We start from the raw sequence: 25,700 nt of genomic DNA, 5'->3' as shown, positions 1-25,700 counted from the left end.
AGCTCCCGATTCTCCCCTAGGGAACACGGCTACCTGCAGTAGGCATAGCTTAGGAAAGCGAACATGCTTCCATGAGAAGCATTGTGAACAATAACACTTTGGCCTGCTGGTGACCCAAAGGGAGGAAAGAAGGATGCTCATCTACGGTCAGACTCAGACCTGTCTACCCTCATTTTAGTCAAAATCGTACAAAACTGAAATGCCAGCAGAGGGCAGCGCAAATACGAGAAGTCCCTGAAATGCCCCGGCCCGGCCCCTCGTGGGGAAGCAGCTGTGTGGGTGCACAGCCTGGGGGACAACGAGGTGGCTGCCGCTCGCTCATCGCTGGGACACGCACCCACCACGTCCTACCCTGCTGCTCCTTCCTCTAAGGAAAAAGGTCAACTATAACAATAATCCAGTCCACTGAGCATTGAACATTTCAGGTTTTCCTCTTCCTTTCAGACAGCCCATGGAGCTGGGGACAGATTGACTCTCTGTCTGCAGGGACAGGCAGCCTCTGTGTGCTCCCCCGGGAGCCTCGTGGGGTTCACCACCTAATGACAATCCCAGTAGCACCCCGTGCTGATTCAGTGGCAGGAAGCTGATGTGCCTTTCTTTTGAGAAATGTTACAGCAGGTGCACCACTTGACTTAAACTTGTAAACCTAGAACTGGGGTACTTCTATTGTTTAAACAAAGAACGTAAAAGGGATGCATCAGTAGAGGGATCAGTGAGAGCACCTCTGGAAACAGAAAGTAACATTTTTTTTTGTCCACACTGGATAAAGTGAGGAGAGACCCATCATCTCTAAAGCCATCTCCCATCAGCAGAGTACCTGTTTAACTCACAATTTCAGCTTGCACTCCCAACCACAGGAACCGTGGTGGGGAAGACACCCCAACCTACCACTCCCAAGCCATGTTACAGCACTCACTGCTGGTACCCAGCCACACAACAATCCAGCAGACCCCACAGAGACAGAAACAAACTGTATGTACACCTACCTAAGGGAGAAATCCACAGCAACTCTCTTGAGGTAAAGGACAGCAAACACACCCAGAAAAGAAGGAAGTTAGGAAAGACCCACCTCCCAATTGCCTAACCTGGCACACCTGTACCTACTGAAAATCCTGATGCTAATTTGATTTCATAGCAACTAAACCCACCGTGGCACCTGTGAATACTCATTTCCCAATCACTTTGTCCTCAATCTATGGCCTGAAAACCTGTTAAAACAACTTGTCCTTTGTGATGCTACTCTTATATGAAGGCACTTGATGTAGACTCGAATGTTATCAAAGATACCAGCATTTGCTTCAGTATAATTAGGATACATCTATCCTACCTATCTTTTGGAAAAGAACCAGCAATTATTATTCTCATTAAAAACCACATGTTATATTCCCAACTGACTAGAATTGGTGCACATATTAATTTAAGTTCCAGCAAAATTAGACTAGAGATAAATTTCACTTCTCCAGCTTGCCTTTGGCTTTTCTCACTGTAATGGCTACTCTCTAAACAGTTTATATTCCAACAAGAATAAAAATAAACAAACTATAACCTTCTGTATCCACTGCACGGCTGGGATCCTGTTTCCCCACCGGAGCCAAGAGTCACGTCCTCCTTCCTCTGTCTCCATCCACCTTCTCACTTCGATTCTAAAAATTCACATCTTCTGCACTGAGTGACATTTACAGCCAACAAGTGTTCAGTTTGTCAGTGACATTCTCATCTTGTGCCTTGCTCACTGTTGAGCTTGGAAAGATATCTTGCTTGTGCCCTTGCTCTTTATGAAAATGATAAACCTACTTTAATGGCATAAAGACATAATCATAGAATCACAGAATAGTTTGAATTGGACCTTTCAAAGGTCACCTAATCCAACCCCCGGCAGTGAGCAGGAACATCTTCAACTAGATCAGGTTGCTCAGAGCCCCATCCAACCTGACCTTGAATATTTCCAGGGATGAGGCATCCACCACCTCTCTGGGCAATCTCTTCCAGTGTTTCACCACCATAATTGAAAAAACTACTTTCTTATATCTATATATCTATATCTAATCTATATCGACTCTCCTTCCGTTTAATACCATTACCCCTTGTCCTATTGCAACAGGCCCTGCTAAAAAGACAATCATTACCTTTCAGATTAGAATTTTTATGTTGTCATGCATTGCTGTGATGTGATTCCTTAGTTCACCAGTTCAGCACTCTTTGATAAAGGGCAATACTTCAGTGACTTACATTTTCAGACTGTACATTTGCTTGTCTGGTCCCATACTCCTGTCCACCAAGCAGCTTGCACTCAGGCCTTTCAGCAACCATCAACCACTTACCCAGCAGCCACAGAAACACCACATTTTCACAGTGCCAAGATATGCTAATGACTGAAAAGCTGGGGATGGACAGGACTTTTCAGGTGAGCTTTCCTGAAACTTTTGAAACCTACTCTTCCAGAGACACTGCATCTGCTATACGCAGAAGGCCTAACAGGGCAGCTTTATGGAAGTAGGCTCCTACTTAAAATAGAGAAGTAAATACTGTGTTCTGAACCAGTTTCCCACAATCAGTCTCTCTCTCTCTAGCAGACTATGCCCTGGTTATGCCACATTCTCCCCAAGTGAGGACAGTTTATGTTTCCCACCCCCAAGCAGTTTGTGTGGTGTATATCACTGAACCAACACACATCCATGGGCATCTGATTTCAGTGCTAACCTGGGCTCCTGTGACTCTGATCCTTTCAGGTCACTGGCCAGTTTTTGTTGATCTAAAGTTTTTAAAGAGTACTATACTGTTAAGAACCATTTTTTATGTGTATAATTTTTGGAGTTTGGACTCTAGGACTTCAATACTTATTTACAAGAGCTAAGAATTTCCAAATAGAAATACAACACCATAGATGTCTAACTATAATAACTGCATATTCCAATGCCATATTTAAATACTTACAGCTATCCGGAATTCCTCTGAAAATTAACATCTGATGCCCTTAGTACAGCAAACTTTGCCATGCTCTGTTGAAAGCAACTTCTAACCACTTCACATCTAAAAAAATTTGACATACTGGTATTTTCTAAACCTGCAGCAATAAGAAAAGGATGAAACCAGTTGAGAACATTTCTTTAATAAATTCTTTTTAAAAACAGTGATAAGTAGTTTCTCTACAGTATTTATTTCCAATTTACAAGTAGCACTTAAATAAAAAAAGTCTCTAGGAGGTGAACATATGACAATGAAAAGTCATTATAACAAAAGCTTTGCACAAAACATACTGAAATCACAGAGTAATGATAAAAATTAAGCAAGAGAAGTATGACCCCAAACAAAATGTTCCATTTACTAAGTAATTTCCATGGAGTTGTGCTTGTCAACTTCTGGAATATCTGTTAAGTGATGAAAAAAAGGACGACCATGAACACAGCCTTTATTTTCCTTTCCAAGCTGTTGCTTCATCCTGTAAATTGTGTTTTGTACATCTTCTTTTGACAAATGTAAGGGCAGCTGCCGAGCTAAACGTACTGCTTCTCCCTGTGGAAAGGAAAAACAAAAACAAAACCCCAAGAGTTTTAAAGTACCACTTTTTAGCACATTAGCCTGGGGCTACCAGAAAGCAGGCATTAAGCACTCACTGTTTAAAGGTCATTCTTTTCTGCTGATAAATACTCTGAATCCCAAAAACCTAAATGTAACTCTAAACATACCTTACTTGTCAGTTCATGACATTTCTACAATGGAGCCATGCACAGTCAGTCTCCTGGTCATATTTGCAATCTTTTGCTTTTGGAGTCCACTTTTGCAAGATGCTTTGTGTTTCTAAAGATTTGATTTCCTGTTGGCATCATTCACTTTCAGCATCAAAGATGTTTACCAGTTCACAAGACATGTCCTACACCACAACTTGAGAACTAACATAAATTCAGTCAGCCAGCTAAACAAATTTTGAAAAATACTACAGTGAAACCTTAGATTAATGTTGTATTTACTATTGCATCCAGTTATCTCACTATACTGTAAAGCAGAAGTGACTGCTAAAGCACACACCCTCGAATAACTAAGCAACTTCAAAAAGAAGTTGTCAGGTTTTTTGTTTCCTCCTTCAAGATGGGCCTTCCTGCCATTGCCTTCTCTTCTGTACTTAAGTCACGTTGCTTAGACAAAATGGATGTGGCATAAAATCTCCCCTCATATTGTACAAGACTGAGCAGCATTCATAGTGATTTAATCTGAATCTTCCCATTTTGTTTGTCTGAAATTTTCCCCTCCTCTTCCAAGTGGGAAAAAGATCACTGTGGAATATTCTGTACCCTGGAAGGCTGATTCTTTAATCATTACCCTGTTCTTTCTTCTGCATTGAACAGTGTGGACGTACAAGACTGTTGGTTGTCAGTATGTGTCTCTGTTAACCACAGAAGTTACTGGTGTTAACTAAATACAAGCATTTGCAGAGGCATATGGGGTTCACTGCATGTGGGACTTCATTTTTTGTTTCAATGTCTTAATTCCAGTGACAGCTTGTTTTTCTGGCAAAAGTAATATCCACTTATGTATCTCTGCCCTTTCTCTGAATGAATCATAGGAATTTTTCTTCTTTAAGTGGAAAAGGTGCACTTTCCAATTTTCACAGTATATGTCCCATTGAGGTTTACATGAAAATTAAGCTTCAATTAACACCTACTTTTCATAAACTATTACCTTAAATCATTTTATAACTACTTCATAGATTTATTTACATAAGAGATAAATTTGGATGACTGTTCTGGATTCAACTGCCTTCTAGACTTTGTAAAGCAATTCTGTGGCAGCTTTGTATTCTAACACAGAGAAATGCATTTCTAGTCTGAAAACTGCCTGTGTAGAAGAATCACTTTGTGAACATCAGCTTTCAGCATGTATTACATCACACTGGATATGTCTAATGGAAGTATTTTGGTAAGCAATGCACAACCCATAAACCTCAGAGAGGATATGACATCCTCCTTTTCAAAAGTAACTTCTGTTTAGAACACAATGACATTAATTAAAACAGAAAGCTGGAGAAAGATTTTCAACCTGTTGAAGAAATTATAAGTATAGCTGGCTAATACTTCAAAGCAAGTTTCTGTCTTACCTCCAAGTAATTTACCACTTTGAGAGGCCTACATTCATATACTTCCTTTGCATTTCCATTAACTACTGCACTCAGAATTTCTTTCAAATCAGAAATACCGTAATATGGCAGACAATTTGCCATCCCTTCTATTTCCAGATGACTTTCTGCACCTGAAACACCTGAAAATACAAAAACAAAGCAGTAATTCATGCACTGCTTAAACTTCTATTCTGGAGCAATTCATAGAAAATTAAACTGATGTAAAACCACTTAGTAAATTAGTCTCACAAATTCAATACAATTAGAAAACTTTGTTTGCTCCTCCCTTGGAATGAAAAGTATTTATTTGTACAGTGTTTCATTATGATGATCTGTGCTTATTCACATCACAAATGTCTCAGCTCACACTAATTCAAATCCTAGCTGGCATTGCTTAATGCTTAAAACATTTTGCAGCATTCCCAGTCTTGAGCACAGCTTTAATTAAAGCTTCTGTGACTTTAATTAAACATACATGAAATTAAAGTAGAAGCCAGCAATAAAACACAATTTAGTTTGAAAAAAATTGAAACAGAATGTTGGCACTATTTCCTATGTAATTGGTTTAAACATCTGTAGAGTTCAAATGTTATCATAACACATTCAGCTTCTACTGAAATGAAAAGCATTTTTTTCTCCTACCACAGCTGAGGAAAAACCTAAAGGCTCTGTGACTGACTTCATATCATTATTTATATCGTATCACTGCTGCAGCAGGTACCACTGTGAGTAGGAATGATGAATAAAACATTTAAACAGCCTTCCTAACAAAGTATCTATTCAAGCTTTGAAGATTAAGTGATTTCACTTCACTTTCTTTTTCACATGACTTGCAAAAAAAATTGAATGAAGTGCTCCTGTACAGCTGAATTTTCTCCCACTCCCAATCAGGAGCAAGTTCTCTGGTGGTTGAGCTCACATATTCTCATGCAGTCCTTCAGACCCCTCCTTTTATTCACACTGGGTGCACAGAAATCTCAACCCTGCACAGCCACCTTCCCTTTCCCACCACTTCAAGTCTAACAAGTAAAGAATTTCACAAGGAGAGCATGGAAAAAGACAATTCGTAATGAAAATAAATCCACCCTTGTGTAACAGCCCCAGGTAGGATAAATTACATTCAGCACAAGTCACAAATGCTTTTTGTAAAGTCAGAAGAGCTGGAGACAAATAGATTGATCCAAGGTGGATTAAACTAACAAACTGTGATAAGGGATAATTCCTGTTCCTAATCCAAACAACAATGTGAAATATTTCAGAAGTGAAAGTATACATGTCACCACGACATGTATACTACCTACTTTATTAGATAGTAGAACAAGGCTGTTATCCATGCCCAGGTACTGTTTTTTTGACAGTCATTAAATAAGAGCAGAGATGAACAGGAAGACTGTGCAGATTGAAACTATTCCTTAATATGGGTGTGTCACCGGTAAATAATGCTGTTGGGCCTTTTTAACCTTCATGGCACGAGATACTTTCACCAGAATGGGAATTCAATATAGTGAACAGCACCCCAACCCTCCAAAAAATCACAGAACTTTCTTACAGCTACATATTTAATACTGCTTTACACCTGAAGCTTTTTTTTTGTTTCTCACCCAGCCTTGTCTTCCTTCTCTTTCCCAAGCTGCCTCTTCCTAACCACGACCAGCAAGCACAGACATATTTTTATGTACTGCTGTAAACTTGTGATCAGATTCAGCTTAAAGCAAAATGTTAAATTATCTGAAAGTTCACCAGTTATTAGAGGTGAGATAAGATGATGTACTACGCCAGTATTTCCCCATGAGAAAGCCTGCCAGCAAGAGACAGGAGGAAAAGATGAAGTCTCTTTAATTTCCTTCAGCTCTTTTCTCTCATTTTTGTCCCATTTTTGCTTTAGTGAAAGTTTAGATTTGAGTTATTGTTCCAGCCTGTTTATGTTACTTTCTCTCTAAAATTAGAACTCAATCTACTTGACAACCTTTCAATAATTACCTCTCTATATGCTACCAAACACAAGACACAAAATTTTGTGTGGTTTCAAGTGTTCAGATTTTCAGTTTAAAACCTTTTATTTCCAGTGCTTCCTTTTAAAATTTTATGACAGTGAAGTTCTGGATTTGCAAAACATTTCCTATACATACTCTTCAGTTTCACCAACAGCCATCGTTCCATCTGCAAATTTTGACAGCCAGATTTGACTTCACCATTCTGCTCATTAATCTGAAAGGCAACGGGGGCTTTAAAGAGTTTAACATAAGAACAAACAGTACAAATCCCAGCTAAGGGAAGTTGTCTTCTTGGGTATTTCTGTTTGTGTGCCATTCTCCTTTTCTGCTTACAGTCTTTAAACTGCAAAGTAGCCCACTGCATGCTGATTAGCAACTATTTATCTGCAAGCCTTTGCAGGAACTCTCATATTGGCAACATCTGATGATATAAGCAGATGTCCAAGCCTCAATGTACTTGTAAATTTTTGACAAAATATACATGAAGATTTTTGAGCATTCAAACAGCAGTCTTCAAGCAGTTTCCATGGCAGTTTCTATTAAATACTTTGCAACTTCCAAAGCACATATTTCCATGAACAAATAAACTAGCTTTCACATGACTAAAAATGTGGATTTCTCATTGCTACAAATTTCCCCTTTCTCTTTTCAAACAAAGCATTTACAATCATCTTTGGATAATTCCTTCTAGATGGCCAGGAAAAACTGTTCCCTTCCAGCTGCCACCTAGATTAGGTGACACTATAACACTGTCTATCTTCCAGTCTATGGTCAAAATCAAAGTACAATTAAGTAGCAGCATGATTTTCCACTGGTGGGTTACAAGAGCTGAGGCAGCTGTTATTACCAAGAATGATTGGTTATTTACCTCTTATTGCTCTTTGAAGGCTCATAAGCACATTCTTTGCATATGGATATGCTGGCTACTCATACTCAGGCAGACAATTCTACCCTAAAAGCCTGCCCCAGAGCATGGCCCAAGGCCCATCATTGTTACAAAAGCAGGTAAGGTGTTCCTTGCTCTCAGTTCCTCTCCAGCCAAGAATTCACAGCTCCAGGACTTTCACAAGGCCAGATGGACAGATATACAGTGAAGGTACATATGACAAACACATCTTAAGAAGAACTGGACAGAAAGTAATCCTTCTTACTTCTTGAAATGCTTCTCTGCACGTCGATGTCACTGTGAGCAAATAAATGCCTGGTAGATCCCAGAACACTGAGTATTAAGTAATTTGCTTCATTAAGTAAAAGCAAACAGATTGCTCTCCCAAAGGTAGCATCACTTGGAGGCTCAGTAAGGCCAGAACATGAGGGGGTGGGAGGGCAGTGGAAGGCAGACTGGAGCTCAGCATCACAGCTTTGCAAATTACAACAACTGGCACATTCCACAAAGAAATCATTGATTTTGCCTAACTGACATACTGACAAGCAAGAAGCATTTTCTGGGCTATTTCACAACATGTTTTTCACTGTCAGCTTTCCAGAGAAAAATCTAGTTGAAAACTCCTTAGACTGCTGAGCAATTAATACAAAGAGAAATGGGGAGACAATACAAAAGATCTTAGTCTACCAAAACCATGAAGAAGATAGGGCACTTCCAAAATCTAGGATACTTGGAACAACTTTGGCTGCAGTCATAGACAGTCTCTCAACAATGTGGAGTAAATGTAAATTACCTTTCTGTCTTATAACAAGAACACATTGAAAGGGCAGACTTATTGTCAAATAAAACAATAGGCAAGGAAGGCCTGGAACGCCACACTCTTGTAAAAATAAATATCCAAAGGTGCATTTGTGAAAAAGGAAAACATTTGTGAAAAAGGAAAACATTGCTGGAAGTGCAAACAGTTTTCCCACCAAAATGACAGCACAAGAACAAAACCCCATGTGCAAATGAGTTCTTGCTAGAAAGAAAACACCTAATTAGACCTTTCAAAAACCCACTAGGAGTAGTGCATCTGGTGCCATGTGGTGCTGTGGGGTTCAGAGCAAGGCATGTCCATGGTAGGCCTTTGAGGAAGGCTCCTGGAAAGTTACTGGAGTAACTAACTAACCTCAGAACAACCCCACTAGCTAAAAGGTCTTGGCCATTAAAGTGTATAGTTGGATTTCTATGAATGAAAAGCCCTGTGAGGGAATAAGATTCAATTTTTGACTATTAATCCCAAGACCTGACAAATTTAGTGCAAGACTAATGAATTACAATTCTTTTATCCTATGACTGATGTTGCCCCTTACAGACAAGTCATCCAAATAAGGAAAAGCCAATATTATGTGGGTGGGGGTTTTTTCAAGCAAGCAACTGTCAGAATCAAAATCCTTATAAAAAGCCCCTCTGTGCTGAGAGTTGCCAAAAAGTAGGAATTTAAACTGCAAAGAATTATCTTTAACAAAGATCAGTGGAGATGCACACCCAATCCATCATGGGAATTACCAAAGTCACCTTCCAAATTAAGGCAGCTGCTCAGATTTTCTTGCTATTAAATAAACAGTTCTGTAAAACACCCCAAAACTGAAAGGAAATAAGGAATGAATAAATGGTCCTATATTTAAGTAATTATTTTAATCTAGGAAACTGTCCTATGAGGTGCACAATACCAAAGCAAGGGGTCCAGCATTCCAAATTAGTATGTTAGTATTATGAATAACTTAATATATGGCAATGGGCAGCAACTGTCTGGGTCCTTCTCTTCTTTGGCAGAATATGTGTGGAAATTTAAACAAATAATCAGGGCAACCTACTAGACTAATAGTCCTCTTCAGAGACCACCAGGGGTCAAGGAAAACCTCTTCTGTGATTAAAACTGCCAAACACCAAACTGGAGGAGCTAAGTTTCTTTTGTTCTTGCTTTGGAAGGTATTTTAGAGCTACCAATGGCATCCAGATTTATTCACATGGAACAACAGAAAGGCTTTTTATTTAGCAAGAGGAAATTATCAGAAGTACCACTTTCCCATTCAGATTCAAAGGTAAAGAACAGATCCTTTGTTTGTGACATAAAAATGATCTCTCTCAGAAAAAGGAAACTTTCCACCACAGAAAATAAAACTCTTTGCCCAGGATGAAAAAGGGAGCCATGCACTAGTGGCTATTAATAAAAAAATTAACCAGCAGTCAGAGAGGAACATTAATGTGACTATGTCAGGGTTAAAGGCCTAAAGGAAAGTACTGACCTTCAAACATACTACAGTGGACCCTGATAGCAAGAAAGAGCTGATAGTTCAGTTGAGAAACAGCAAATACTAGGGCTGATCCAATTAATAAAAAAAGTTGGGGAAAACTGGGGAAAACTGAGTTACAAAGCTATGTGCACAGAGAAAGGGGTTCCAGTGTGCTCCTGTGAATGCTGCCAAGGTGAAACTCTCCAGCTGTCATGGGTTAAGTGCACATTTTTACTCTGGACACCTCTCCACAGCAAGCTGTGACTTAATCATTCACCATGCAAAGCAGAACCTCTAGCCCCAAAAATTAACAATATATCCTGAAGAAAAAAAATCTTTCTGAAGCAACTTCTAGTTCAACAACATTTGAATTCCCTGCTTTCAGGATGTGTCTGAATTTCAAAAAACCCACAAAAATAAACACTGAATTCAGACAGTGAAAAAAATAATGCTTCTATAAGGATAGTGAAGAAGGTTTTGTGAGACAAACTTGTTCTTTCAGAGCTGAGAAATCCTATAGAATACTCAGGTCTAAGTGGGACAAATCACTCCTGGTCTGCACGTCACTTTCTGTAAAGATTATACAACAAGAATCTATGAACTAAAGAACCCAAATGCATAGTGGAATTCCCTGAGAAGGATATATAAGGAATGTTAATAATTAATACCTGTGTTTCTAAAAATCAGCTTTAATAAGTATTTGTAGAAGATAGTGTATTTCAGGGACAAGATTAAATAAAAAAAAGAAAAAGGAGGGACTGATGAAGTATTAATAAAAATCCTTAGGTCAGCTGGAAAAAAAGCTGGGAGAAATTCCATTTGTTTGCTGGTATTTCTACCTTCATCTGCAGTGGTATGCTCTTTTAATATAAGAGGCTGTAACTGCTATAATGTCATCAGCAGGAGCTTATAAACATGACTGACAAGACTCAGATGTTATTAACATTTCACTTGAGTAGTTAAAATAGAAGACTGGGACAAAGAACTGAATTAGATTCCCATTCTTCACTGGGCTATCCGCATGGTACCAATCAAGTCCATGACCATGGTTCATCAACCTGCACAGTGCCCACAAAGCATTTTTACTTTCATTAACTGTAAACCAAACAAGAGCAGTTTCCTCACAAGAGTTTCTTAAATCTACATCTTAGGAACACTGGAGTGGAAGACAGTTACTACTTCCCAGTTACTGTGTTGAGTTCCTTGCTATTATAGTGTACAATTCCGCTTTAAACTAATCAAGCTGTCTTAAAAGTAGTTTCCCATTTGTGCTGGTTTTGGCCAAGATAGTCAATTTTGTTCACAGTAGCCAGTGTGGGGCTGTGCTTTGGATTTGTGCTGGAAACAGTGTTGGTAAAACAGGGATATTTTTGTTATTGCTGAGGACGGCTTGGAGTCAAACCCTTTTTTGCTCCTCACCCCACACCACCAGCAAAAGGGCTGGGTGTGCACAAGGATTTGAGAGAGGACACAGCCAGACTGCTGACCCCAACTGACTACAGGGACATTCCACACCATGTGGCATCGTGCTCAGCACAGAAGGTTGGGGGAAGAAGAAGGACGAGGGGGACATTCAGTGTGATGCTGTTTGTCTTTGCAAATCACTGCTCCCTGTGATGGAGCTCAGCTTCCCCGCTGAGGGCTCAACACCCGCCTGCCCGTGGGAGGCAGGGAATTAATTCCTCGGTTTGTTTCGCTTCTGTACACAACTTTGCTTTGCCTGTTACAGCTCAACCCATGGGTTTTCTCACTTTTACCCTTCCAATTCTCTCCCCCACCCCACTGTGGGGGTAGAGAGTGAGTGGCTGTGTGGGGCTGAGCTGCAGGCTGGGGTTACACCATGACACATCTCCAGTACCACAAGAGCGGTCAACAACCCTCTTCTGCTGTTGCCTACAAACTGTCTTCAAATCTTCACATTCAATTTATTCACATCCAGTTTACATTAATTAGATTTTGAGCAAATTTACAATATCAGGAAGTAGGAAAAAAAAAAAAGTATGTGAGAAGTGCTAAGCCACAATCCCTCTCTCCCATGTGTCTAGGAACATATCACAGACCTCCTCAGCTTTAATTTGCTAGACTGAATAAACCTTGTAAGAGCTGCCTCTTACAGTACACACTTCATTCCCCTAATCATTCACTCTAGGATTATTACCATGAACACCTCTTCCACAAAGGTTTTGCTATTTATGTAGAGATTTAGTCAGTCAGAAAGAAGTTTCCTTGGTTTTGCTGTGCATGATTCAGTAAGGAAAACAGCTTAGGCTCTGTTCTTCCCAAGAGCCAGCCTCTGAGTGAAGAAGTTGGTCTACATCCCTTTTTTGTACCTACCCTTAAAAGATCCCATATGTTACAGTACATCTGTCATCACTGTACATATGTGGGGATCTGTAACACATGAAGCTATAGCATTTCTAACAGCTCTTATGGTGAATCTTTTCTGTGAGCTGTCAGCTAGGTACTACCCCCAAAGACGCTCCCTTTTCTTGGAATTCTGCTGGAGAATTTGTGATCTGCAGAACCAACACTGGGATGGTTGCCCCTGGGTTTCCAACAGCATCCCTATAAATTGTTCTTCAGGAAAATGCATAAATATTTGAGCTCTCTTGCTAAGGTTAAAGGATCTTATATGAAACACATTTATTCTGTGACCAACATAGAGGTATTGAAAAGCATGCTCCCTAAAAAACAAGTCCAGATCAAACTCCATGGAACAGTCTGGTGATCCTGTGACCACCTCTCTTTGCTGGCCCCTTTGGGCTCTGTGTCACAACTGTGATAGGAAAGTACATCATTAACCAGATCCAGCTCCTCACTGGACCTCCTCAACTGCTCAACAGCAGAGGAATGGTCAGCTAAAGCAGAAGCTTCTGCAAGTAACACCATGGAAGAAGATGCCAGCACTAGGGAATTCTCATCACTTTAAATTGTCAGAATGGCAATTAAGGATACGGGCATCAAGCATTTTGAGAAAAGAATTAAAAGTGAGGAAACCATGGATTTAAAAGCATTCTTTGAAATTCTATTAAAGCTTTCAGTTCAGTTATCCACTACTCAATGTTCTGTGTAGAAGATTGCATTCTTTGCCAAGGAATAAAATCTCAATGTTAAGGAAAGCAGGATGCTAGTGCTTTAAAAGACAAAGTGATGTAGAATAACATGATCTAAATTAACAATAACTTAAATCATTATATCATAAGAAACAAGCTCAAATACGACTAAAAGATTTTAAAACCATCATACCTTCTATCACTTTTATCTGGAATCCATTTGCTACAAGCCTTGGATCTGATAAATAACCTGATCCATGGAAACTCTGGTAATTCTTCTGCATTTTATAAAGAGCAGCCATGTACTGAGATCCACCAATAAGACTGCAAAAAAAATCCCCAGTGTTAAAATCAAAATCCTTAATGTGAAAATTAAAATTGTGCAAAAAAACCACAGAAAAATGTAGCAATTGATAAGGAATGATCAAGACTTTTAAAAGTATTTGAAAAAGCAATTTGTTTATAGAAACAAAATCAGAACTATTCACATATCTTAGTGAGTGACCAAGCTTAGGCATATAGTAATAATTATATCAGCCATTCCCTAATCCATGGGTGAAAGTCAGCTACAGTGACATTGTGAAAACGTGGAGCATCTAATTGTCTTCACGGGGAATGACATTTGTCTTTGCTGCACTACCAATGAAACTGTTCAAAAATCATACTTATTTCAACTGGAACAAGACCAAGTGTGCTCATTACTTCAAGGTAAAAGTATAAAACCCAAAAATCTGTTCCTACAGATAAATGAATGCACAAATAATCATAGAATTAGCAAAGAGGGCCTTGCCAGAATTTACTGTGAATAATTATCAAATGATACTTCAAATAACATACCAATTTTTGCTCAATATATATTTGTACAATACCTGTCCGTTAACATAATCGGCTCGTCCAGTTTCTCTACTGGCAGCTTATGGTTCATCAGTAACCTTTTACATAGCAGGGCTTCTTCCAATCTATATGGATTCAGCAACTTCAGCTTTTTTTCAGTAGCAAATATCCAGACATCAGGACAACTCTGGCGACGGATCAGGAAAAGCTCTTGTTCGTCTGAAACATTTTTCTCCTGTCTCTGAAGGTGACGTCTACAGGAACTCAGAGAAAAAGGCACTGTCACAATTTTCACGGGCTGTTCAAGTCTCCCCTTCTTTTCAATCTGATCATGGAATATCTTGTCAAGCTTCTGCTGGTCAGATGCAGAACTCTTTAGCTTGGGTTTCTGTTTTCCTGTCTCCTTTGCTGGCCGGTGCACTGTCTGGGCACTAACTTTCTTGACCTCTCTGTTGTACCGTTCCAGGTCCTTGGCGGCTTTTATTTCATAACTTAAAAGAGAAAACAAACAGTAACAGAATCAGATAAAAAGCCCCAAACCCCAACTAACTCCTAACATCTTGAACCAGAAGGCAAGGTAAGCAGGAACAACGTCCGTGGTTCCTTCAAGCACCCACACCAATATGCTTTCCACCCTGACAGGGATGGTAGGACATCAGGGCCTGTGCCTGTATTACATTACACTTTGAAGACAAGTTGCAAATTTTCCTTCATCATGACAGCCAGCAAAATGTGAATTACTGAAGGGGGAGGTGTTGACTTCATCATATAAAGATCTACATACAGCAAGTTGCTCTTCACCTCAGTCCCCTGTTGCAATCAAATATATAGTTTTGGAAGGAGTTTTGTGTCAAGGCACATCCAGTTCAATTCACAGTCACTTAGTTCCAGAGACTTCCAGGGGACTCCACCTGGCCAGGCAGGAGTTTGGAGCTTGAATAATTTCACAAGCCTCAAGCTTTACTTAATAAAAGTATTGATTGATTACAAATGGCCTAAAATTAACCACATAAAGTGTAAGAATACAGAATATGTACTATTATCACAGAAGCCTGTAACTAATAAACTTACAGATTTTTCAAAAAGCACTCAATAACAAACTACTCCTAAATGCTGTCTAAATGGTTAAAACATCATTACTTACTAAGCCTCTACAACATGAATGGATTCTTAATGAGTTTATAAATGTCAGGGAGATAGCTAAACTTTTATAGATGCCAGGTCTATGCTTGTCTACAGCATATGAATCTTACTTTTTGAAAGGAAAAGATGTGATTTGCTGAACTTCTTTTTGCCCTTATTTGATATTCTGAATTCTAGAAGGCAATTCAAACAGCCTGATCTTAATTAAAAAAAGAAAAAGTAGTACTATCATATATAAGTATTGGAAATAAGTATTTTAGCTGGTCATACTTATTTATTGCTACTTGCTAGAACAGTTTGATTCAATTATGTGTATGCATGCTGGAAAATTAAGGTCAACAAAAGGGTCACCATTTGCAATTAATTATGATGTGCTAGCATTCACATATGGTACCAATATTTAGTTAACTAAAAAAGTCAGCTTAAATAGTTTCTTGCAATAAATCATGTCCTAGAAAATATGGAGCAAACATTAAGATAAAAAACATCTGCTCCTTTTAAAATGAATGGACGAAATCACTTGAACAGAATTTTTTTTAAATCCCAAATTCATTTATAGCTTTGACCAGATCAATACATACTTTGTTTTGAATAGACCCAATTGTAACGCAGGAAAATATTTAACTGTAAGAGCACTGAGCTTTCAGTGATACACTGATAATCCAAAATGAAAGCACTTCCAAACAAACTCCAACTTGCCTGTCATTTCAGGCCACCAGAAAAATTCCAGCCTTACAAACTCTGATTGTGAGGGTCTTGCAGATTCATACACATCACTATCAGTGATTTGCTGAGAATCAAGGAAAAACTGCAGGTTTACAAACTATGAGGGAACACCTTTGCCTTTTTAAAAATCCTTCCATAGAGGCAAGTAAAATCAACAAGTGTTACAAGAATAGCTTCTCCTCTGCTTTGGGAATTAAGACTGTAAATTCAGGATCCTTTTCTGAAACTACAAAACCTAAAGCCAAGGAAATTTGCAAAAATGGGTGTAAGGACATAGTGGAAGACTAGAATGAAGTCTAGTTTAAAAGGCAGCTTTGCTTTAACTAAAAAAATGGAGCCACAATATATTCTTTTCCCCTTGTATCTTAATCCCAAACAAAATATTTAGCATATAACAAAACCCTTTTAATATAAAGTGTCTCAGACCTTATAAGACAAATAATCTGAATTTGAGTATTTGGAGCAAACTCTGACAGCAAAGACCACGCTACCTAAAATAATATTTCTCCCAAGGCACAAATATACTCATGAAGAATTACTGCAGAGTGCTGACAAGGTGATTTGTTAGTCCCATGATAAAGTGTGTGTAGCTTTGAACTTTTCCTACACCTTCAGGGTAACTACTCCTGCCACTGTTATGGCACTTGGAGGGATTTCTCCCACTCCTACCTGAGCCTGATATGCAAGAAACATTAAGGCCAGCTGTATTAAGTAAGAGCAGAGCGAGTGCAAGAAATTAAATCCTGGCTTTGCAAAGCAGGGGGATATGTGATGCTGCCAACATGGACATGCATGGGAGCTTTCCTCTTCTATTATAACCTAAAGACCATAACATTTTACATTCCGGTTGTGTAATAAATGCTGGCTTGTTTTGAAAAGGCCATCCTGTGTCACTACGAGACATCTGTTGCTTGTACTATTCCCAAAAGGGATTTAAATTAATTTAGACCTGCTGGAGGGGCCACAGAGAGAAACAGGGATGCTGAAACCACGCACACCCACTGCAAAAGGCACGGCTTTATCACAGAAGGATGGAGGGCTGGAGTCCAGGAAATGTGGTGTTGTGCCAGCCAGGATGCATGAAGTTGGAGGTACGTGTGCTCAGTAGAGCACTGGCACTTGGGCTGCCCTATGTATAGACATTTGCTGTTACCTCTAGGTGGCCCAATTTATCCAGAGTACCTGGTAGGCAAGACTAATGTTCTCTGCCACAAGTCCTTCTGGAGTGCTGCTTTGCAGAAGTTGTCTGCGTGTCTCTTCCTATTTGATATTCCCTGAGGCAATTTTAAGAGATTAAAAGTGGCAAGAAGCTGAAAGAATCAAAGTTGAAATGTATGGATACAACTAGTGGTAAATTTTTCATTTGCTTCAACAATCATGGTATTCAATCTTATGTATAAGGAAAATATATATAGAGAGAGACTAAACTACATTCAGTCCTACATATAAGGAAAACTTCATTACTAAAGAGGTTTCCTTCCCAAACTAAAGCAGAGTTAATCTGCAGGCACACTCTTTAACATAACAGTTGTACCAGGAAAGCAACCATGAAATCCCAAAAGCTAAAGCAGAGCAAATTAAAATTTTCTGAAACAGCTGGCAGAACCTTTTGTTTCATCTCATTAAAAGTCTGAACATAATTAGAGTAGATTTCTACTATTAAATTAATATTCCTGCTTATGCAGAGATGGACAAAATACATTGTCACATGTATGGTTCTGTGACCATGGTATGTTGCTTGCTTAGTAAGCTTTAAATTAAGTGAATCAGAAGCTAGAAAAAAAGGTTTTACTGAGCTCTGATATAGCTGGTATTCAGAACAAAGCAGATGTTTTGAAAGAAAGTCAAGAAGTCAAGGAAAAAGACATATAATAGTAATTCAACAGGTATGGCTTCTCTTTCTTAACATTCTCCTAATCAAATCTCTCATTGGTGTTAAAATTACACCAAACTGTACAGTTTCCTTTTCAATGGTCTTTAATTCCCTTCTCCTTGCTCCCACAATATGAAGAAAACATATTTTCACACCACTTCCAATGAGTTTGTTCTTCAGAATCAAATTTTCATCTCCCAAACTTTCTGCTACAAATTATGATAGGCATTCAAATCATTACATGCAAAACTACTAGAGAACAACTTCTGTTTTTCCTCATTTGTGCGATGCCCTACAGTGTTTTACAGTTCAAAAAGTTACAAACAAAATGTTGAAGGTTTTGTGTTTCTTTTTTTTTAACTGTCTTAAAATGTCTCAAAATCTGTTATTAATTCATCTTTTACCATAAGGTAAGTTCCATATAGAGGACAACATTACCTAATATTTTAACTAATATTTTAACTAACCCAACCCCAGATTAGCCTAAAATATTCCCCTTTCTGGCAGATGGTTTTCAAAAACTCAGTGACATTTTGTTTTAGAAAAACTATGGAGTTTAACTGTTCACACTGTAATGTAGAAAGCAACTTGGTCTTGTTTGAAACAGATTAAAATGCAAATTGTACTGTATTCTCTGAACCAGCACTAGAATAGCTGTTTAGGGGAAAAGGTAATTCCTTCTGTCATTTGACTGGGTTTTACAAATACAATTCTGAGGTAGCCTGGGTTGGGAGATGTACTAAATTTAGAGGAAAGGACTTTACCAAATGTTCGAGTACTAAAGATCCTAAAAAAGAATTCTCACTTTCTAGCAATAAAGTTGGAAAACCTCTGGAGGAACTATATATCTCCATCACCATGCTGGTTTTCAAGGACAAATCACAAGGAGTGACAAAGCAAAGGCAGCCCTCAGAAAACAGAAGTCTGCAGGATTCACATAGTATGCTTTATTGCCTGTCATCTCTAAATAACCACTCAGCAAAACTGTCCCTACCCAACTGCTGCATGGCACAGGGGCAAGATGAGTAACTCAAATCAGCAGTGAACAACTGCACACAGCAAAAGATGGCAACTCACAAACACTGATGCTGATTTTAACAAGTCAAAAATCTTTTTCTGTTCTGTTTTTTTTTCATAAGTAACTGGAAATTTACAATTTTTTTAACTCATCACAAGGGACTCTTTGGTAGCTACCATATTTAGAAGCAAGTCACAGTCTGAATACTTACTTCTTTTTTTCCTCTTCACTCAAATTCTTCCACTGCTCTTCAACCTTCAGCAGAATGTCTGCCATGCTGGTCTTTGGATTATCACTTATCAATTTTGGACGACATTCGTTAGTGAAAATTTCAAATGCAGACTTTGCTTTCTTTATTATTCTCCTATTAATTAAGTCATAAGCTGTCACATGTCCGAATTTTTCACTTATCACATTTTTTTTCTTTACGCTTTGATTTGAGATTTGTGGATCATTGCTTTGTAGAGCAGTGCATTCTTTTTGCTTACTAATTGTTCCTTCAACTTCAGGCATCAAAATCTTGACAGGTTCCAGTTTGTCTCCTAGACTGTCTTTAAATGCACTTCCCATACTCCAACTATCAGCAGAGATTTCAGGCAAGTCTTTAGGGACTGAGGCTTCCTCATTTTTATTTATTTGATCAGTATTATCAAAACTCAAAAGATGCTCATTGTCGGCCTTTTTAGACTTGGGATCCACAGGAACACTGTCCCTTTGAATATCAGTCATATTTTGTCCATTCTGTTCCTCCTCACACAACAAATTTAAGGAGCTGTCTGGAAAGGCATCACTCTTAGAAACCTCCCTCTCGTCCAGGCGACTCTGTACATTATCAGCACAAGGAGTCTGATGATTTAAGCAGATCTCTGTGTTTTTTACTGCTTGACAGTTTTGCACATCACTGCTGAGTGAAAGGAATGAAGTATGAGCATGTAGCTCATCGTTTCCAGATGGTCCCATTTCATTACCAACCACATCTGTTTGTTCTGTTCTATGAACAAACATGTCTGCTGAGGTAACATCTGTTTTATTACTTTCACCAGGGACTGCAGCAGGTAGTGGCCCATACAGTGATTTCAACACATTTTCAACTGCAAGTAAGACAGATTCCTAGGGAAAAAAAAAGAAACAAAACAGAAAATACACACAAGTGCACCTGAAAATGTAACTGACAGATGCTGAAAATACAGAAAAATATTTTAAAAAGTGATCATGTTCAGATTATTATCTGGACAGATTATTGCATTTCAGTTGTTTACACACACTCAAAAAGACTCAACTGGACATCTCCATGACCAAATATTTTGTGATAGGTGTTCTGCTTCACTAGTTTACTCTGATATCACAAAATCACTTAATTGCTTTCTTTACAACAGGGTATTGACTGATTAAACCACTATCAGGTAAAGATATTCCTACTTCTTATGGAATTAGAAGCTTACACTCAAAACAGGTGCACCAGCAACATCCCATTCCATACAAGTGTGTTTGTGTAGGTGCTTCTATTGTACATGTTTCCAAAACAGCTTTGCAGCAAATGATGGAAATTAAGAAGAAAAAAACCACCCACAACTGTACAAAACAGAAATAAATTTAAAAAAAAAAGGGGAAAAGAAAACCCAACCCTTTTTCTAATGCCAAAGGAAAACTAGATCAAATGTGAGAATGCTGTGTTAATTTTCATATAAGTGGCACTTAACAGGCAGTACATTTACAAGATTGACATAGACAAATACAAAAGGTTTTTTGTGAACACCGTTAATATACTGGTGTGACTACCTACATTAACTTTGAATAAGCACTTTATTACTAATGTAGTCTTCCTAATTTCTATGGCACTTAATTGATGTCATTAATAATCTATACACATAATGGCAAAATAGTGGTTTGACAAGAAATCAGTGCCCCTCTTGTCCTCCCCCCCTTAATGTATGTAGTGTTTAAATAGTGATTACTTAGTGTAGATATGAAGTATGAGATTTATGTAGGGACACGTATCATGATTCTATTTAGCTATCCTCACTATAAAGGCATCTGAAAATAAAGTAATGCACACATATATCTGGCAGCATAAAAATCTGAAATCAACTGGGAAATTAATTTTGAATAATTCTCCACTTAGCCTGTTCAGTACTTTTTGATCAAAACAGTCCTGTGACAAAGATAAGCTATCAAGTAACTAAAAAAAACCAAACCAAAAAGACCCCGGAGGCACTGTTTACCTTCCAACTTTTTTGTAGTCCCCAAAGCCCTTATTATGCTTACATAAGTAAAAGGTTGACAACTCAAAACCAGGGTAAAAACCTTAGTTACCTTATAATGCAGCAAAACTTGAGTTTTATCAGGTGTGACATTCACATCCACAGCAGAGGCAGGTACAGTAATACTCAAAAAGAAAACAGGATATAAACGAGTAGAGTCCTTGTGTGTCATCATACTGTAGTATTGTCGAATTAACTACAGATTGATTTAATAGAGAGATGTCAGTAAAGGCAGTAAAATAGACAAAAAGGCACAGAAACAAAATCTGACATTATAAAAGGATAACTGGTTTGTTGGTTTTGTTGCTTTTTTTAAGTTAAAGGAAAGCTAAAAAGGTTATCATATACATGTAAACCAGAAAAATCACCAAAAGGGCAGTTACTGGTGGTTTCCATGTCTCCACAGATAAACTTAAAAAAAAAAAAAAAGGAACAATTCCAAGATGCTAATGGACATTCTGAATGAATGTATTGATTGCACCAGGAAGAAAAGATATTGGTGTGCCTAATGGATGCAACTGGGATGCAATGCAATGGATGGACTTCAATTTCGATGTTTCTTTCCTCAATCACCACCAATACTACTAGTTGTTTTTTAAAGAAAACTGACTTATACAGCATACAACCACACTGCTCTCTCTTTCAGTCCAAATAAAGTCTGTTTGAGAAAGTAGCACTTGGACTACAGACCTGCTTTTTTCCCAAAACAAGACCAATTAGTTCCTTTTATTAACCCAGTTATAAATTTACAGCTTTTCTCAAACTCTTCTTGTTCTTACTATTTTCTCTATAATACTCCTAAAAACTCCTCCAAAAGAGTACAAAAATATTCAGTTGTTTCAGAATTTTGGTGGTGTTAACTACAAGGACCAAATAAAAGATCCTTGCATTCCCCTCTAGTATCCTGGATCCCTCCTCCCACAGACATACATACTGGAGAAAAGAATATGTTAACAAGATCAAAAAAAAAATTGAAGGTGTAAAAAAATGATTAAAATTTAATTTTTCATTCCTAAATGTTGTTTAAATAACACTGAATTTATTGAAATATTTTCAAGTTATTTTAACCTTAATATTTCCATAGTCTGTCCTTAGCTGGCACTGAACTGTAGTAATAAGAGGTCCACCAGCACTTCTTCCCCATCCATAGCATGGAGCTAAAAGTGATGTATAGCTTGTTTTCCATGTGGGTCACTGTAGTTTTACTTTGTATGGTAGTATGCTGAATTCCACCTTGAATCCAAGCTTCTATGCTCTAGTTAAAAAAACCTTATCTGTCACGGGATTCAAGCTGAGCTTTGAGCTCCCAGAAGAAACAAGCACATCATATTTTGTGTGGAGATGGATTAGCCTTCTTTGGCTCTTAACATACCAACACAGGTTCAGGGTTTACACCTACAAAGCTTTGCTTGCCAACTGAAAATAACTTCATTGTCTCCACCTTAAAAGCTACACGGACACTTTGGCATGAATGTGATTTTCTTTCCTGGCGATGGCAAGGATTAGGACAGCAAGGCTGCTCCAAGTGAAGTGCTGCAAGGTTCAGTAGTGACAGAAACCCAAGAGTATCAAATTCTGCCTACACAATGCTCAGCTGTAGCCAATGCTGCTGCACTATCACTTTCATTTCTACCCAGTGCATACACAAATTTAAAGGGAAAGGATGGGTGTTCGCTTGACAAGCCCACAACAGAAGTGGACAAAACAAAAACTTTATAGAAGAATTCTCTTACAGGAAACTACATAAAGTTCCCTTATGGGAAATTGCACAGGTGATTTCTGCAGGCTAATACAAAGAAAGAATCAACTGTTCTGGTCTCTTGCATAGAGCATCTGAAATAACCTTTCTTTTAAACAGCCAAAAACGTAACCTGTAGTGATGGGGACTGCAGCAAATGGAATAGAATTGAGGCACCAGCAGCATTGGATTTGTGGAAGGGGTTTCTGTTGTAAATGCCAGTATCTTCACCTGTAGCACTTTATTTTATGTGGGAAAAAGGTTGTAGGTTGCCTGTATGTCTCTGTCCTCCAAGAAATCACATTTCTGTTCCTTGAATTAAAAGCTATAAAAGAGATTACCTTAAGTATTTCCTTCTGAAGAACTGGACGATTGTTTATAAAAATGAAACTCCTTTCTGAACTTGAAAGACTTGTCAAAGAACTGTCTGACTCAGCTTTTGGGAGAAATCCAGAAAGATTTATCTGCAATGATAAAACAAATACAGTGCTAAAGTCTTTTGGAGAAACCAAAAAGGCTCTTTGAGAGGTGAGATCTTAAAAGGCAATTGTACAGGAGTCCAAGCCATTCAAATGCATGCACTGCTTCTTGAAAGTTACGATATAAAAAAATAAACACACTCGAAGAAAAAAAAAAAAGAGGTTGAGAAAGATGGGTTCATATCTATTTTCCTCAACCAATTGACTGGGATATTTCCCATTTGGACAGCCAGCTGCAGCAGGATGCTTCCTGCAGCTGAGGGCTGTGGAGAGCCAGGCCAGCAGCTTTAGGTTTGCTGGCTGTGGGGTTGCCCTGCACAAGCTAAAGGCACGCACTGCTGCCCAGCCTGGCCCAGGAAGCAGTGAACAACCCCTACAGGGAAAGCCCAAAACACACAATCCCCCCCTTTCTACACACATGGCACCTTTAAATAGCCTGTCACAGGGCATTTATTCAGGGCACCTAAATTTACCTACGCCACCTGTATCCAAATCATCTGACTCTCAAGAGTGCTGAGCACCCACGATTCACAGGCTGCAGCAGAACCTGTGAGCACACAGCACTGCCAGGGAACCTTGGAAACAACACATGATTTGTGTACCTAACTTGAACTCTGAGTTTTAAGATTTTTCTGTTGAGATTCTTTTAACAGGTTTTTTTAGGTCAAAATACAGCCAACGACTTGTGCTGCCTGTCCCATCACTTCCCCCTCTCCCTTACCACGCAACTCTAAAACTGCTGGATCAATTTCAAATCAATCTGATAAAGAAGCAGAAATCCCAAAGATATCATATTTCCACAATTCCTGTGATAACTTACAGCTGTTTGGAGAGGATAGCCTCAGAAGAATGACCTTTACTAAGGAAAAGGCAATTGCAACTTTTCAAAAGCCAGGACCCATCAGCATGCAAGAAGTGACAATGCTGGCCAGCCCTCACTCTGCCCCACACATCACCCCATCGCCACCTGCCCAAACTGATAGTGAAGGACCACTGAGGCATCATGAAGATGGAGATTTTGGAGATATGGGAAAGTCTGGAGAATGTTCTAGTAGCAGGGTGGATCACTGAACACAGAAATGAGACCTCATTAGCTCTGCTTTTGGCAGAACCCCTTGTATTTACTAAAATCCAAATTATCATGCTTTTGAAATGGAATTTAAAATCCCTGGGATTTGGCCTGTCCTTCCCATTCATCTACGTCACAGCAGCTCTCTGTTCCTGTGCTCCCTTATTCCCTGTTGACCTTGTCACAAGCATTCTGTGCTAAAGCTGGCGTGTTCAGGTCAGCAACGTCGCGCAGAACCAAACACCACTGGTCAAGTTGAAGAGGTCTCAAATATCTGTTGGGTGATTATCAGAAAACAACATGCAGCACTTCTAGATTTTATTCTGCAGCTCTAGCATATCCTCCCTGAATGTTCCCCTTCTATGCTTCAAGTTACTTTTCTAATTCACAAATATTTGTAAAAGCCTTTCACTTCGAACAATATTTTTATATACAGAAAACATTAAAGCAAAACTGAAAATCTCTGAATAACTCATTTAAGAAGGTGCCAGATTTAGAAATGGCTGACTGCTGTTACTATTTAAAGCCATGCAGAGTATCAGCATGAAAAGTTATCCACAATTTATAAAACTCGTCTTATTAGAATTTTCAACTATGAAAGCATATGAAGTATAAAGACAAAATTACGAAGACTGAAAATCTTTGATTACAAATTAGATCAACTGTTTTCAAAATTAATGTTTTAATTAAAAACCCAACTTATATACATATCAAAATATATCTGTGATGAGTGGACAGCAGAATGCTCTTAAGAGTTATTTTTTTCCCTGTGGCACATGTATCTGCTAAACTTAACCTTTACAGAAAAAGAAGATACTAGGAAAATTTCCTGTGTGAAAGTTTTCAGCCCAGATAAATCTATCCATTTACAAGACAGGGGACCTGAAAAGCATAAATGCTGTTTAGCACATGTAAAAAGTTGTGCCAATTTTTTATTTTCTTAGTTTTCTTTTTATTTTACAAGTAGCTCTGGACTTCGCATGCTTTGGAGTCAACTTGAAATGTGTTCTTGTTTCATTCAGTGCTCACAATGGAGATCTTTTGAAGACCAGTCTTTAAAATCCCTGGATCAGCAAAATTAGTTTTGTCTTCAGAGCAGACTTTGCAACAAAGGAATATGAAGCTACACAATGAACAAGTAGGAGTTAAAAGAATGAAAGAGCTGCCCTCTGGTCTGTGTACTGAATGAGGCATGGATCTAAATGGGAAGGAAAACTATGCCTTGTCCTTAAAC

The 25,700-nt window shown here is 38.5% G+C and overlaps 1 protein-coding gene across 5 annotated transcripts in view; it reads right to left on the bottom strand.

The window, feature by feature from the left end:
• Positions 1–3,088: 3,088 nt before the first annotated feature.
• Positions 3,089–25,700, bottom strand: part of PMS1 (PMS1 homolog 1, mismatch repair system component) — a 44,976-nt gene continuing 22,364 nt past the window's right edge. For 3 of the 5 annotated variants that reach the window (XM_032693947.1, XM_032693945.1, XM_032693946.1), the window contains exons 7-13: positions 23,260–23,382; positions 21,233–21,376; positions 19,131–20,029; positions 14,195–14,650; positions 13,519–13,649; positions 5,093–5,253; positions 3,094–3,513 (exon numbers count right to left, since the gene is read on the bottom strand). In XM_032693947.1, coding sequence (XP_032549838.1) covers positions 3,325–3,513; positions 5,093–5,253; positions 13,519–13,649; positions 14,195–14,650; positions 19,131–20,029; positions 21,233–21,376; positions 23,260–23,382 — 2,103 coding nt within the window. In that variant the 3' untranslated portion in view covers positions 3,094–3,324. Of the gene's footprint in view, positions 3,514–5,092; positions 5,254–13,518; positions 13,650–14,194; positions 14,651–19,130; positions 20,030–21,232; positions 21,377–23,259; positions 23,383–25,700 lie in introns of all 5 variants that reach the window. The other 2 variants (XM_032693944.1, XM_032693948.1) reach the window with 2 other exon arrangements.

This window comes from Chiroxiphia lanceolata, chromosome 7 (assembly GCF_009829145.1).
Source record: "Chiroxiphia lanceolata isolate bChiLan1 chromosome 7, bChiLan1.pri, whole genome shotgun sequence".
In the NCBI taxonomy this organism is placed as follows: Eukaryota; Metazoa; Chordata; class Aves; order Passeriformes; family Pipridae; genus Chiroxiphia; species Chiroxiphia lanceolata.
The sequence above is the reverse complement of the archived record's forward strand: the minus strand, read 5'-3'. Positions and strand labels throughout refer to the sequence as shown.